The sequence below is a fragment of the Monodelphis domestica genome, chromosome 2 (assembly GCF_027887165.1).
Source record: "Monodelphis domestica isolate mMonDom1 chromosome 2, mMonDom1.pri, whole genome shotgun sequence".
Taxonomy (NCBI): domain Eukaryota; kingdom Metazoa; phylum Chordata; class Mammalia; order Didelphimorphia; family Didelphidae; genus Monodelphis; species Monodelphis domestica.
The window spans coordinates 32,731,210-32,747,409 of record NC_077228.1 but is presented as its reverse complement, the minus strand read 5'-3'; the positions used below and the strand labels follow the sequence as shown (position 1 = coordinate 32,747,409).

The 16,200-nt window shown below is 45.0% G+C and overlaps 1 protein-coding gene across 1 annotated transcript; it reads left to right on the top strand.

Moving 5' to 3' along the window:
• Nucleotides 1–2,490: 2,490 nt before the first annotated feature.
• On the top strand, nucleotides 2,491–4,390 carry HPDL (4-hydroxyphenylpyruvate dioxygenase like). Its single transcript, XM_007480254.3, has one exon. The coding sequence runs from the start codon at nucleotides 2,761–2,763 to the stop codon at nucleotides 3,937–3,939; it is 1,179 nt and encodes a 392-aa protein (XP_007480316.1). The 5' UTR covers nucleotides 2,491–2,760; the 3' UTR covers nucleotides 3,940–4,390.
• The last annotated feature ends 11,810 nt before the right edge of the window (nucleotides 4,391–16,200 follow it).

Below are 16,200 nucleotides of genomic sequence, written 5' to 3'. Positions count from 1 at the left end.
CTTACCTTCTGTCTTGGAGTGCTCCAAGGCCGGAAGAGCAGGAAGGGCTAGGCAATGGGTGTTAAGTGACTTGCCCAGAGTCACACAACATGGAAGTGTCTGAGGTGAGATTTGAACCCAGGACCTCCAGCTCTCTATCCCTCTCTATCCCTAGTTGCCTGAATCTTGGCCAAGTCTTGAGCAAGTACCCAATAAAGCTCCTATTTCATCAAGGAAAAAAACGAACCAAAAAGCTACCTACATATCAGGTGCTGTTGGCATTGTTGCTCTGGGGCCACAGTTAGGATGGACACCTCTGATCCCTTGACCTGTGGGAGTTCACAAGCTCACTATTAGTCAGTGGAGTGGAGAAGGAAAACTCCCTCCTTCTCCGCCCCCCCCCCCAAAGGCAATTCCTCTTGGGTGACCACCCCCACTGGATTCCTCTGAGCTGGAATGTGAGATTTCAGACCCGACTTCTTGTGTTATGGCTGGGTCTGAGGATGTGTCCAATTCTTTCAGCCAATCACAAAGTACTTCCAAGGTGGCCATTATCTGCTTTTCTCCAGGGACCCAAAGCACCCATGATCTTGCAAATTGCCAGGTGATTTATTTACATCAAATATCCTTTTTTTTTTTTTAACATTTCATGTTGAATTTTATGATATACTCAAAAGGGAAAACCAGTGACATTTAACCGAGATGGTTCCAGGCACCAAGTAGGACAGAGGTTTGGAACCAGGAAGCCCAGGGTTAGAAGCCAGCCTTAGTCACTTACTAGCTATGTGACCTTGGGCAAATCACTTAATCTGTAGCCTCAGTTTCCTCAACTGTAAAATGGGGTAATAATTGTACCTACCTCTCAAGATGATAATGAGGACCAAACTTTTTTTTTTTTTGGCCAGAGTGGTACACAGTAGGTGCCCAATCAATGTCCCCCCCCCCCCTTTTTGTGTGTTTTATTGTGTCCATGGACATCTGCATGCCCTTGGACTTGTTAAGTTCAGAATAAGAATGTAGAACTCTGGGTACATCAGAAGGCCAGTGGTGAAGGCTTGGCAGAGAATGAAGCCCCGGCCCCAGTACTGCAGATTAAGCTTCCTCGGTGCCCCTCTGCCCTGCGGCCCCCATATCCAAAGGCTTCCAGACCCTCAGATGGTGAAAGTTCCAAGGTTCCAGTCAGTTCCCAAAAAGTCCACGTGGGATGCTCCCCACAAGTGGCCGAGTGGCCACGCTGGGTGAGAGGCAACACGTGGGTGGCTGCCAGAGATGGGGGGAGCTCAGGGCCTCTTTCCTTTATCATAAATGGGGGATCCTCTGCTTTGGGCCTCACCATAAGCCCTGCAAGGTAAAAAGTACAATTCCCATTTTACAGATAAGTGAAACTGAGGTCAGTGATAGGGCCACTGCTACAGAGGTAGTAAGGGTCTAGGGCTGAATTTGAACCCAGCGCACACTTGCTTTGCCTTGCTGGGGGGCCTCTTCAGACATTCGCACAGAAGTAAGAAACCTCGGCAGATTGGTCATAATTCGAGAGTGCTTGGAAGATAAAATGTACGCCTGAGAGATGGGATGAGGTCCTGGGTTCTGGCCTCAGCCACTTCCTAGCTGGGTGACCCTGAGCAAGTCACTTAACTCTCACTGCCAAGCCCCGACGGCTCTCCTGCCTTGGAAGCATACACAGTGCCGATTCTAAGACAGAAGGCAGGGGTTAACAATAAATAAAACAAAAATACAGTGGATAAGGGTTCACAGAAAACTTTTGGAACCTGAACTCAGCTCCCCAAGGACAGAATGGGGGGTGGGGCATGGATATCGGCAGGATGAAGGGGCCGCCAGGGAAGGCAGTGAGGGCTCCCGCCTCGGATGCAGGAGGGGGTGTGGGGGTGCCTCTGCCCTCCTCGGACCTCTCTGCTCCCGCGGAGCCATCGGAGCTGTCTCCTCCGTCTGCCCATAGGGAGCAGGCTGGGCGCTCTCCCTCCCTTGGGCCTCTGTGTCCGCAGCAGGGACGGACCTAAGGGCCCCGCCAGGCTCAGATGAAGGCGCTGGATTCGTTCGTCACGAAGCGGGGCTGGGGGCTGCGAGGTAGCCGGCCGGGTGGCTGAGGCACCGGGAAGCCGGGATGGGTGGCCCTGAAGGGTCTTTGCGCGGAGGCTGGACGACCTCTGGTGGCCAAACGTGGTAACTAACGCGTGGGCCATGTGCTCAGCAGACAGGCTGGAGCAGTCCGGGTAGCCCGGGACGGGCTCATGTTCGGATTCGGGTCGTCCACAAATGCTGAAGTTCTTCAAAGCTCTGACACTGGATATGACCGGGGGAGCGGGGAGGGCCTGGGACACCCCCCTCCCCAGCTCGAGCACGTGCGGGGCGGTTCCCGGAGGACCCACCCCCAGCCGAACGTGGATGGATGCCCCCCAATCTCCCTGGGGCTCCCATTCTCCTACCGGGCTCCGAGTGGGGTGAATCCTGGACGCGGGGAAGGAGCAGGGGTGGTCCAGCGTGGAGGGGTCCAGGCCAGGCTACCTCGTCCTTGCAGCGGCCCGCCCTCCTCCCTCCTTCCCGCCCGTGTCACCTGCCCTGCCCTGCCCTGCCCCCGCCCCGGGCCCGCCCCTCGCTCCTCCTTAGGCCCCACCTACACTCCGGTGCCCTCTACGGCACCCGGGCGGACCGACCCCGGCCAGATAGAGAATCTCAGCTCCTGCAGCCCGGGACCTCAAGCTGTCTGCTGGGAGCCCTCAGACAACGGGAAGCTCACTCCCGGCGGTCTGCTCCTCCGTCCCCATGGCTGCCCCGGTGACCCGCCTCTGCCACATCTCCTTGCACGTGCCCCGCGGGCAGCCCCTAGCCCGGGACCTGCAGCGCTGCTTCGGCTTCCGGCCGCTGGCCATGCGGGAGGCGGGCGGCTGGCACCAGCTGGCCCTGCGCTGCGGAGACGCGGTGTTCTTGGTGAATGAGCGCGCCCAGGGCCCGGGGCCCGCCTCCGACGGGCTCCTCTACGACGTGGACCCCAAGCACCCTGTGCCCACCGCCTCCAACGTGTGCTTCGAGGTGGCCGACATACAGGGCGCCGTTGGGGCGCTGCGGGCGCTCGGCTGCCCGGTAGCCGTGGCGCCCAGGGCCGTGTCTGACGCCCAGGGCACCGTCACCTACGCCGTGGTGCGCTCCCCGGCCGGCAACCTGATCCACACGCTGCTGGAGCGGGGCAACTATGGGGGTCCCTTTCTGCCGGGCTTCCGGGCCTGTGGCCACCCGAAGGCCCCGGACCCCAGCGGCCTAGAAGGCTGCTTCAGCCACGTGGATCACATGGCGCTGGCCTGCCCGCAGGGCGCTTCCCAGACCTGGCTGCGCTGGTACCAGGACTGCCTGGGCTTCCGCTGCTTCCCCCTGGGCCCCGACGAGCAGCCCCCAGAGCAGGGCTTGCAGATCTGGGCGGGCCAGGCAGGGGGCCTGCAGCTGACTGCCCTGCGGGCACCCCCAGGTAGCAAAGCCCCCATGCTGGTGCTGGCCGAGTCCCTGCCTGGCCTGCCCGGGGCCCAGGACCAGATCGAGCGGTTCTTGGCCCAGCACAGGAGCCCAGGGCTGCAGCACGTGGCACTCTACACCCGGGACATCCTCACAGCCACCCATCTGGTGGCTGAGGCCGGTGGCCGCCTGGTGGCCCCTCCACCCACCTACTACCAGCAGACCAACAAAGTGGCCCAGATTGTGGCCGCTGGTGGAGAGCCGGAGAGGCTGGCCGAGCTGGGCATCCTGCTGGACCGGGACCAGAAGCAAGGCTCTGGCACCAGTTTCCTGATGCAGGTCTTCACCAAGCCTCTCTTCTCTGAGGAGACCTTCTTCTTGGAGCTCATCCAAAGACAGGGCTCCTCCACCGGCTTTGGTCAAGGCAACATCCAGGCTCTGTGGGAAGCCCTGGAGGAGTACCTGACCTCCAGCCAGGGGGCTGGGGAGCCCCGCTGAAGAAGAGCTGCCCCCCCCCTCCAGTTAGGCCTTGCTGCCCCACCTGCCCTGCAGCCACCTTGAAACCCTCTAGGGCAGCAGCCCAGCTTCCTCCCCCTGCTGCTGGCATCCCAGGGAGAACACTTGACTTGCCCTCTTCTCACTCCCTCCTGCCTCTCACTGCCCCTTCATGGCAAGGGGTCTGTTTTCAACTCTGGACTTAAGGCGCCCTGAGAGGACCCCTGACCTCGGCCTGCCTCACTGCCCAGGCAGGATTGAGTCTCTGAATTGCCTGCTCTGACAGGGCCTCCCCTTGGCCAGGTATGACAGCAATGACAGGGGCCAATGCTGGTTCCTTGGAAGCTGCCCTAAAGCAATGGGGATGACCAGAAGTGTCCGGAAGCTTCAAAGGAGGCCTCGCCTCATCCCCCTACCTGTCCACCCTCTACTAATAAAGACCTTCCAAACAGCACTGCATGGTTGGCTTTCACTTCTCCCCAGGGTTGGGAGGGCCCCCTCTGGTGTGATGAGGGAATGGGGGTGTCTAGCAGCTGTTCTGCTCTCCCTAGGTCATCCAAGGCCATTTTCAGGCTCATTGAGTTGTCCCAGCTGGGGCTTGACCTGGAGATCCTGGCATGGCTTGCCATGTTCCAAATGAGGAAAGTAAGGCCAAGGAGGTTGAATGACTTGTCCAGGGTCACACAGCTACTAAGTGACTGAGGTCAGATTTGAATTTGAGACTGAGTCTTTTTGGCTCCAGGGCCAGAACTCTATGCAATCTCATTACCTAGAAGCCACAGAACTAATTGACTTCTTTGTGTTCCTGAACAGAAAGTTAGATCACAATCCCCAGGCTTATTGAAACAAGACTTGGTAAGGGAAGAAATCCAATTGAAAGAGGATGCTGGGGAGACTCCACATCACATGTTGCTCTGAAGGGCAGCTACTGACTCAGATTGAGAACCAGGACTAGTGAGGGAAGTCCTGAGTTCAAATCTAGCCTCAGACACTACTTAGCTGTGTGACCCTGGGCCAGTCACTCCCAACTACTAAAAGAAAGGAATAAGTATGAAGGGCCTTAAGCCAACATGGCCTAGACCTGAGTCTTAAGAGAGAGAGATCAGTCAGTCAGTCTTTTATCACTCACCACAAGGTCTGTCTAAGCAAGGATTCTAGTGACACCAGGCTCCATCTCAGCTGACTTCACCAGAGAGAGTTCCAGCCAGAGTCCTCCTCAAAGAGAGATCCAGCCAGAGACTGTTTCAAAGGGCTTCTCTCCAGAGCCTCCAGAGGGACAGAGTCCCCTCAGAGGAGCTCCAGCGAGACCTCCTTAGAGATTGTTCTCCAGAGCCTCTCTCAAGAGATTCTTCCCAAGCAATCCTCATCAGAGAGCTTTCTCCAAAAGGATTGCCTTTTCAAGAGATTCTGCTTTTTCTTATATAGGGGGTTTTCTCCTATGTCACCTCCCCTAAGTCCTTACATCTACCAATCACAGTAGATGTTTTCCAAAGGACAACCCATTCTAAAAACACTGCTGGGTCGACTAATCCCCTCAGTAAGTCTGAACCAGAGAAAACACAGCTGAGTCGACTAATCCCCTCAAGAGAAAACCTCTAAGTAAATTTTCACCTCTTTGCTCCTGGCAAGTTTACAAGTTGCCCGACCTATATAGGTACCTAGCATCCCATTGTATCAATTCTAAAAACAGGCATGGCTCAAAGAACTCCCAGCCTCATCATAAGCATGGGTCCAAGTACTTTCATTGTTTAGCAAGGAGTTTTCTCCCCTAAAGCAGGTGGAGTAGAGGTCCTCCCATTTCTGATCCTGGCGAGTTCTCACAGTCAAAATGGGGAATGTTCCCAGTAGGGAATTGTTCCAATTGAGAATTCCCCGATGGGAAAATTTTTAACATTCACAAGTCTGAGAAATTTCAAGATTTACAATGATCTGGGATAATTCTGAAAGACTTATGATGGGGGATGCTACCCACCTCCAGAGAAAGAACTATTGGAGTTGGATGTAGATCAAAGCATACTATCTTTTATAACCATTTATTTATGGTTTTATTTATAAGGAACATTACGTCCCCACCTTAAAGCCCTCATGTAGCCATGTCACATGGTGGAAGGAGTAATAAGATGGGAAAACTAAAGCCAGGATTGATAAATTACTTGTCCACGACAAAGTAGATGGACACAGCTTGTATGCTAACTCCAAATCCAGGACATTACGATGTCCTACTACATTGCATTTGTTGCCCCAGAAAAATGTCCCAATTCATTGCCTGAATTTAGGTGACCAAGTTCATTTCCTGTCCTAGACTGCTTTCTGGATTCTAGCATAAATCAGATCTTGTTTTTTCTCCTTCCTATTTCTGAATCCAAGAGAAAAGAGACTATTTAGTAAGAAAGGGTGGTCAGTAGTGTCAACTAGTCATATTTCAGAGATATGGTTTGGTTCCAGATAATAAAGAAAATATTATAACAAATTATTTGGTTTCCCAGTGCATATAAAAGTTATGTTTAGGGGGCGGCTGGGTTGCTCAGTGGATGGAGGGCCAGGCCTAGGGATGGGAGGTCCTAGGTTCAGATATGACCTCAGACACTTCCCAGCTGTGTGACCTTGGGCAAGTCACTTGACCCCCATTGCCTAGCCCTTACCACTCTTCTGACTTGGAACCAATACACAGTATTAATTCCAAGATGGAAGGTAAGAGTTTTAAAAAAAAGTTATATTTACAATGATATATTGATATATGTATATATATATATAAATAAACAAAATAATAAATAGTGTAATAGAATTATGTCTAAGAAATGTGCATACTTTAATTAAAAATACTTTACTACTAAAAAATGTTAGCCAATGCTAGCTTTCAGCAAGTAGTGATCTTTTTGCTGGTGGAGAGTCTGGCTTGACATTGATGGCTGCTGACTGATCAGGGTAGAGGTTGCTGAAGGTTGGGGTGGCTACAGCAATTTCATAAAATAGGACAATGAAGTTTGCTTCATTGAATATCTCTTCTCTTCACTTGAACACGTAAAGACCATTATAGGGTTATTCATTGGCCTAATTTCAATATTGTTTTGTCTCAGGGAATAGGGAGGCCTGCGAAGAGGGAGAGAGATGGGAGAATGGTTAGGGGATGGAACAGTCAGAACACCCATTTATTGATTAAGTTTATTATTTTTGTATGGTACCCCAAAACAAATACAATAGTAATATCAAAGATCACTGAGCACAGATCACTGTAATAGATATAATAATGATGAAAAGATTTGAAATATTGTGAGAATTACCAAAACGTGGCACAGGGACACCACGTGAGCATATGTTGTTGGAAAAATGGCACCCGTAGACTTGCTTGAAGTAGGGTTGCAATAAATCTTTCAATTTCTAAAAAACTCAATATCTGCAAAGTGTAGTAAAGCGAAGCATAATAAAATGAGAAATGCCTGTACTGCCAGAAAAGTCCAGAAGAATGAGGCCTGGAAAATGAGCCAATGGATTTAACAATTAGGAGTTCATTGGTAGCGTAGCCCAAGGGCAGTTTCAGGAGGGCGATGTTCTGAAAAGGGGTTGAGAAGAGAAGAGGTGTTGGATGTCGGCACTTGAAGAACTCTTTCTTCCTAGAAGTTACAGAATCACAGTATTTGAGAGATAGAAGGGACTTCTGTGGTCTTGAAAGAAAGTCTTCAAGGAAAAGTTGGATGACCATTCAAGTCCAAGATTCAGTGATTCTGTGAACCTTTTCCAAAAGTTGATTAATAAAGGGGAGAAGTTCCATCTAGAATGATTTAAGCAATAAATTAATCAATCAACTATATATATATGTGTGTGTGTGTGTGTGTGTGTGTGTGTGTGTGTGTGTGTGTGTGTGTGTGTGTGTATCACTATAACAGGGTCAGGAGGACCTGAGTTCAAATCCAGCCTCAGACATTTACTACCTATAACCCTAGGCAAGTCACTTAACCCTGTTTACCTTATTTTCCTCATCTGTAAAATGAATTGGAGAAGGTGATGGCAAACTGCTTCAGCATCTTTGCTGAGAAAACATCAAATGGGGTCATGAAGAATAAGACCATGGCTGAAATGACTCAATGACAATGGCAAAAATATACCAGGCACCATGATAGGTGTTGAGGACACAAAAACAAAAATGAAACTGCTCTTGCCCTTAAGGAGCTTTCATTCTATTGAGCTATGAAGGTTGTCAACTGATTCCAGATCATTGAACAGAGTCCATTGGTAGTTAGAATGAGAACTTAAGTCTATTGACATTAGTTGCACTAAATTGAATTCCCAAGGAATTCTTGTGGAAGCAATTCTATGTCTCCTCCAAAGGAAAGCTGATGGCTCCCTCAGGCTGGATAATGGCCCATGTTTCATTAAGGATCCAGAGGACTGGAAGGTTCCTCTCTCCCTCCCTTCCTCTCCAGGAGCTTGGAGGACAGAATTGTTCTAGGGTGAAAGTATGGTTCCATCTGTCCAATTCCTGGCCTGGGATCCACCTCAAAATCTCAGAAGAGGCAAAACACCAGCCTGCTAAGAATGAGTGTCTTCAAGATGGAATTTATCTGTTCAGTTAGTTTCTACTGAGGGTAGAAACTGCTTCATGATCAGCCATCTGTCCAGTTGCTAATGATCTCTAATCTCTGATATCCTGAAGGAAGCTCAGAGAGCAGCAGGATTCTGGGAAGTGGGGGAGAAAGGAGGGAGATACCTCTGAAAACACACCATCACATCATCTGGAGGAGTCCTGCCTGATTATTCCTGAACTCCCTGGCACAAAGCATTACTTAAGTTGGTAATTGTAAAGTTCTTCATCACTTTTCCCCTTCTCCTCCCTCTCTCAATTAATCCTCCCTCCAAGAGAACCAGATGGTGGCAGAATCTGCATATCCTCTGTAGAGAGCTCCACCTGTAGGGAAGAACCACAGAATATTAGAATTGGAAAGGCCATGGGGATCATAGATTTAGAGCTGAAAAGGACCTCAGAGATTATTTAGTGTAATGCCATCATTTTATTTTTATTTTTAATTGAATTTTTTTCAGTTAGCAAATATCTATTTTCTCTCTCTCACAACTCCTGTCCCATTGAGAAAACAAAAAACAAACCCTTTAGAACAAATATGCAATAGTGAAACAAAATGAATTCCCATATTGGCCACATCCAAAATTATATATCTCAATCTGTACCCTGAATCCAACTAATTTCTAAAATTATTATTATAGAATCTTCCTTCCTTCTCTTCCTTCTCTTCCTTCTCTTCCTTCTCTTTCTTTCTTTCTTTCTTTCTTTCTTTCTTTCTTTCTTTCTTTCTTTCTTTCTTTCTTTCTTTCTTTCTTTCTTTCTTTCTTTCTTTCTTTCTTTCTTTCTTTCTTTCTTTCTTTCTTTCTTTCTTTCTTTCTTTCTTTCTTTCTTTCTTTCTTTCTTTCTTTCTTTCTTCCTTCCCTTCTTCCTTCTTTAACTCCCTTTCTTTTCCTTTCTTTCTTCTCTCTCTCTTTTTCTTTTCCCATTCAGATATAAGCTCCCTGAGGGCAATAACTGTTTCCTTTTTGTTTGTATTTGTATTTCCAGTGCTTGGCACAGTGCCTGGGATAGAGTATGACCTTAATAAATACTTGATTTTTGACCTAGAGTGGTGAGTATGTATGCGAGCATGTACTATGTGAGTACAGAGAATTGGATTAATTTCAGAGATGAGTGGAGGAAGAATCACAACTTCCCAACTCATTGATAAGAGAGAATAAAGAGCTGGAGATGACTCATAGGTTATGAACCCAGAAAATAGAAGGATAATGTTTCCCTTGGAAGAAAGGGAGATTAAATAGAGAAGAGATAGATTCCATTTTGATTATGTTGATTTTGAGATGCCAAGGTCAAATCCACTAAGAGCTGTCCAATAGATCCTGGTAATGTAGGGCTGAAATTTAGGAGAGAGATTAGTAATGTGATTCATCTGCCTAGGGATCCTAATTGAACCCAAGGGAGAAGAAAAGAAGAGGGTTGAGAATGCTTACACCTATGTTTAGAAGGTGGAATATGTATAGAAATTTAGTAAAGGAAACTGAGTAGGAAAAAGACTAGGAGAAAGCAGTGTCATTAAGAATGAAGGAGAAGGGAGGAGGGGGAGGAGGGAAAGGAAGATCAGCAGGGTTAAGGACAGAGAGGGATAGGGGAAAGTCAAAGAGACAGAGAGGGATAGAGACAGAGTCAGGGAAAGAGAGAGAGAAAGGAGAAAGAGCAGGAGGGAGAGAGGGAGAGACAGAGAGCCAGGGAGAAAGAAAGAGACAGACAGAGAGGGGGAGGAGAGAGAGAGAGGAGAGAGACAAAGAGACAGAGAGAGGGAGAGAAAGAGGGAGGAAGGAAGCGAAGGAGAGAGAGATAAGAGAGAAAGAGATAGAGATAATAAGCATGAGAAAGAGACAAGAGAGGTATAAGAGAGATAAAAGGAGAGATAAGAGAAAGATATAAAAGAAAGACAGAAATAATAGATAGAGATAAGAGAAAGAGATAGAGATTAAGAGATAAGAGAGATGAGAGATAAGATAGGGAAGGAGATGAGAGATAAGATGAAAGATAAGAAAGATAAGAGATGAGAAAAAGAGATAGAGGTAAGAATTAGAGAAAGAGATAGAGATAAGTTAGGGAGAGATAAGAAACAGAAATAAGAGATAGGAAAGATAAGAAATAGAGATGTGAGAGAAATCGAGATAAGAGAGAGATGAGAGATAAAAGATAGATAAGTGAGAAAGAGAGGAGAGAGATAAGAGAGATGATAGTGATAAGAAGAGGGTGTGAACCTAACTCCTAAATCCAGAGAATGAATTGTTGCAGAAAGATGCCAGAAAATCCACACTACATCAAGAAGATCAAGAATGAACTTTGGATATGGTTGATTGAACTGAACTTTGACTGAACATTTATTGTAAATGTATACATTTATGCCAAAAGGGACTGCCCCTAATTTGGCTTTCTGTCAATGTGCCTAGCAAATCATTGGTTTTGCTTTCTTTCTTTCTATTCCTCCCTTACTACTCTAATTTCCTCTTAGAAAATTGAATATTGTATATATCTATAGTTAGAAGTGCATTTAGGACTACAAGATGATTATGTTAAATGATCAATGGGGAGACTAGTCTCCCAATGATCATCAGGGGGGATTGTGAACCTTAAAAATTCTCAGACCCTACTTCATAGGGTTAGGATTGTAAACCTTAAAAATTCCCTATTAGGACCATTCTCCATTTGGGCAGTGAAAGTAACTTAGATCAGGAATGTGAGAACTCTACTTAGATCAGGAATGTGAGAACTCTACTTCACCATACTTAAGCATGCCTTAGGGGAAGATAAAGTTGTAAACTCTTTGCTGAACAATGAAAAGTACTTAAACCCATACTTATAGTAAGACAAAAAGTTCTTAAGCTATGCCTATTTTTAGGACTAATACAAAAGGGTGCTAAGTACCTATAAAAGTCAGGCAACTTGTGAATTTACAAGGAGCAAAGAGGTGAGAACTTACTCAGAGATTCTAGTCTACTCAGGTGTGAATTACTCAAAATTACTCAAAACTACTTCTTAGGTGTGAACTAAGAATGGTCTGTCCTTTGAAAAACGTCTACTGTGATTGGTAGATGGGAGAACTTAGGGGAGGTGACATAGGAGAAAATTCCCTTTATAAGGAGATGACAGTGTCTTGAAGGGGAGTCTCTTGAAGCTGTTGAAGACAGTCTGAGGGAGGCTGACTCTGGCTGGAACTCCCTCTGAGGAGACTCTGTCCCTCTGAATCCTTACTTGGACAGATCTTGTGGCGAGTGATAAAAGACTGACTGATCCCTCTCTTCCATGCCAGCCTAGGCTGGTATAGCCCTTTCTCATTTATTTCCTTTTTCTCTCTCTCTTTCTTAATTCCTCATTTGTATGAATTAAATTCTCTATAAAACCCAGTTGACTTGTATATTCATAATTGGGAATATTTCCCTGGTGACCACCTTATATATTGATTTAAAAACAAGGCACTGTAGTGAAAACATATTTTCTGTGGTCACAATTTACTCATCCACTACTACAATTTAAGTCTTCCACTATTTTAACTCTTACAAGAGACAAGAGAGAGAAAAGAAGCTAACCATGGACAATCTTGACTTTTCCTTTACTCTTTATTACCTCAAGTCTATGATTCACAGCTGCTAGACCAAGGTAAGTTCAAACATGTTTTTTCTCTTTAAAATAAATAGAGCACAGCTATTTTAAGTCCTAGAGCAGGGCTCTGAGGTCTCACCTGGAGAAGTTGTTTTCAACCCCCCCCCCACCCCCCTCAGGGGAATAACAACCCAATGAACCTCCCTCAGGATTTCACATGGGGGTGGGGTGGGTGGGGTGAAGCAACCCCTCCCTGTCCAACAAAATATTATCTCCATATCAACCCCCCCTCCCCCCCATATTGGAGAAAGTTAGTCAGTCATTTGTTATTAGAGAGTGATTGTTAAACTGATGTTAACAAAGCTTTAGCCTTGTTTTGCTCCAGGAAGTTGACTTTCCCTTTTTCAAGGTGTCTCTAGAATTAACTTAAGTGAGAAGTGAAACCTGGGGAGATCAGTCAGGAAGAGCAGCATTAAAGTAACAACAACAAAAAAAAGGTCCATTTTACCCAATTTTTATAAACTCTTATTGCCTGAACCAACTCAGAAAAATAGCGTTTTTGCCCAAAGAGGGAAAAACATGATCAGAAGCAGGTGGTTCTAGCATTTTAGCCTGAGGGGGAAGAAAACTCTCTCAAACCTCTTAATTAAATTACAGGCTGTACAAAGCTTCAGTAGCCTCCCTGTTGCCCCTTGGCAAAAGGCTTCCTGACCTGCCCTCCACCCAAAAGTGAATTAGATCAAGGTGTGTCTACATTCTTAAAGAGACCACACCCTGACCCTAACCCCCAGCCAACAGCGCCATCTTTTGGCAAAAACCAGATTTACAATCAGTTTAATAATTAAATTTAAACATGATATAAAAAAAACATTAAAAATGATTTTTAATAGCATTTCCCAGACTGGAACAACATTGTTTCTTTGACATTTAAAATGGCTCATAACCCCAGAGAACATTTCACAATGGATCTATTTAGCACTGCTCCTGGGGATACTAATTTTTTATTGAATTGAAATTATTTATTTAACTAATTAATTTAGAATATTTTTCCATGGTTCCATGATTCATGTTCTTTCCCTCCCCTCCTCCCACCCCCTCCTATAGCCAATGAGCAATTCCACTGGGTTTTACCTGTATCATTATTCAAGACCTATTTCCATATAATTGATATTTACATCAGGGTGATTGTTTAGAGTCTGCATCCCCAATCATATCCCCATCAACCCACATGATCAAGCAGCTGTTTTTCTTCTGCATTTCTACTCCCACAGTTCTTTCTCTGGATGTGGATAGCTTCTTTCTCATAAGTCACTCAGGATTGTCCTGGGCCATTGCATTGCTGCTAGTAGAGAAGTCCATTACATTCGATTGTGCCACAGTGTATCAGTCTCTGTGTACAATGTTCTCCTGGTTCTGCTCCTTTCACTCTGCATCAATTCCTGGAGGTCTTTCCAGTTCATATGGAATCCCTCCTGGGGATACTTATAATGACAGGATATGTAGCATTTCATCTGCCTCTCTTTAAAAGAAACTTGACAAATAGCCTAAGTAATCTAGAGATGCAAATAAGAGATTCATCTCAGCCTCACCCTGTACCGCGCATTTCCTGTCCAACCCAACCAATTACCCCTTCTACTACTCAACAAATTGTGGAACAAAAAGCTCAGATTGAGTAAAACTCAAGTTGATTGGAAAATGTGGAGGAGAGTTTGGGGTAGCTCAAGGCTTTTATGAAAAGCATGAAAAGAACTTAAAAACCCCCCAGAGTGAGAGAGATTTATCTATCCATACTTTCTCATCATCAGAGTCAATTCAGTCTGTCCCATCCAGTGATGATACTGGGGAGGGGAAGGAACCTTAATGAGTCTAGAGGTGAATTTTAAGCCTTTCCAGATCCCATTGCTTAATTGATGTAAACTGTTTGAGTCTGTTCCCCTCCAAAATAGTAAAGAAGCCTGTAACACAATTATCGGAATTGGAAAAAAAAATTGGAGAAAAGGACTCTGGAATTCAGTGCCTGTATCCTGTCACATATATTGTATTTGCTGATTGTTTGTTTTTAAGAATTAATTTCATTTGTTAAGTTCACATGTTAATCTATTCTATAATGTTCCATTATTTGTACCTCCCCCTATGACTGGACTGGAAAAAATGCCACTGTAAAAGTCCATAAACAAGTTGTGAAAACCCTTTTCCATAGCAAAACCATAAGTCTTTATAGATGCTAGCTCTGTCACTAGATCCATGGAGGTCACATGTTGACTAAACAGCCTTTTGCTCTTTTTAGACAACCTTTGGAGAATTTAATGACTTAAGAATTTAAATTGATTTTAAGGGGTCTTCAGAAGTGCTGATAGCCCCAGTACCTCTGACTAATCATTTTCTTGCCTTTGAGTTGTTTGTAACGAGAGGTAAAGGGTCCATGTAGTAACTGAAGTGAAGTGCTACAGCATTATTATATTCCCCACCTCCGCATTTATAAAAAATGTAATGGATGAGACATATAATAGTCTCATACCAGAGGAGCTGAGAAGGTTTTCCTAGGGTGTGTGGCATCCCTGAATGGCTCCCAAGAGGGAGATTTCCCATGAAGCTAAAGTAGCTTCTGGATACTTTTTAACTCTTCAGCTTAATCTACCTCCACCAGAATGATCTAGATTCTTGGTGACATTTTAGACCCAAAAAGGTTTTCATCAGCAATATAGAGGTTTGTGTTTTTCTTCTATTTGTTTTTCTTTTTATGTTTTTCTTTTGATAATTGACTCATACACCCCATAACTCAACTATGTATCCTAAGCTGATCTGGGTGTTGGTCAATACTCTCCTCAGGGGATATAGTATATAGTTTCATAAAATCCACAATTTAAAATTTTGTTTGCCTCAGTTTCCTCATCTGTAAAATAGGAGGAAATGTCAAACCAATGTCTTTGCCAAAGAAACCCCAAATGGGGTCACAAAGAATCAGACACAACTAAATGTCAATAGTATTTATGAGACATTCTATTTTCTAAAGCATTTGGCAGATGTGTGTATTATTTATAATTTAAAATAAGAATGAAATAGTATTTCATCTTATCCTTACAACAGCCCTGGGAGATACTTACTATATAAGTACTATTATTATCCCCATTTTACAGACAGAAACCAAGGCAGACAGAAAAGAAATTATTTATTTGAGGCTACACAGCTAGAAGGTATCTGAGGCCAGATTTGAACTCCAAGTTTTTCTGATTGCAGGTCCAGGACCATTCTATTCAATGCACCATTTATCTACCTACCTCTAGGATGAAACTAAGTCCTAGAGTGGAGATTTGCCCATAAGCAATCACAAGGCTTTTATTTCAACTCAGGAGCAAGTCCTCTTTCTCCCCTACCATACTGCTTCTCCCTTGACCTGTCTGGGGTCTACATGAAAGACTTCTGACATAAAGAATTTACTTATCCATGTCCTTGTTGTAGCACCCTAGTAGATTAGAAACTTGCTGAGGGCAAGGGTTGCTTCATTTTTGCCTTTGATTCACAGCAAACTGGTGCAATGCTTTGCACATTATAGGAACTTAAGTGTTTTTTGAATTGAATTTAATGACTTTCCACCCAATAATTCCGCAGTAGGCAGTATAAATATAATTATTTCCATTTTATAGACGTGGAAACTAAGGTTCAAGAAAAATGATTTGTATAGGGTCAAATATTTGTAAGAAATGGAGCTGGGAATCTAGATTTCAGGTCCAGAACTCTCCACTAAATTATATCAACTATACAGAAGGCAGCTAGATTGGCACCATAGTATGCCAGTGTCCATTAGTCCAGGTTTGTATGATTTATAAGAAATGGTTCAGGAAATTTGGATTCTAAGTCCAGTACTCTCTACATTAAATTATGATGATACAAAAAAAAAATTCTAAATCCCTTCTGATTAGATAAATGCACATCAAAACAATGCTGAGATACCACCTCACACCTAGCAGATTGGCCAATAAGGCAGCAAAGGAAAGTAATAAATGCTGGAGGGGATGTGGCAAAATAGGGACATTAATGCATTGCTGGTGGGGTTGTGAAGTGATCCCATCATTCTGGAAGGCAGTTTGGAACCATGCCCAAAGGGAGATAAAAGACTGTCTGCCCTTTGATCCAGC

Bases quoted from the DNA above. Each gene is read 5' to 3' on its own strand.
- HPDL (XM_007480254.3), top strand. From the start codon at position 2,761: ATGGCTGCCCCGGTGACCCGCCTCTGCCACATCTCCTTGCACGTGCCC.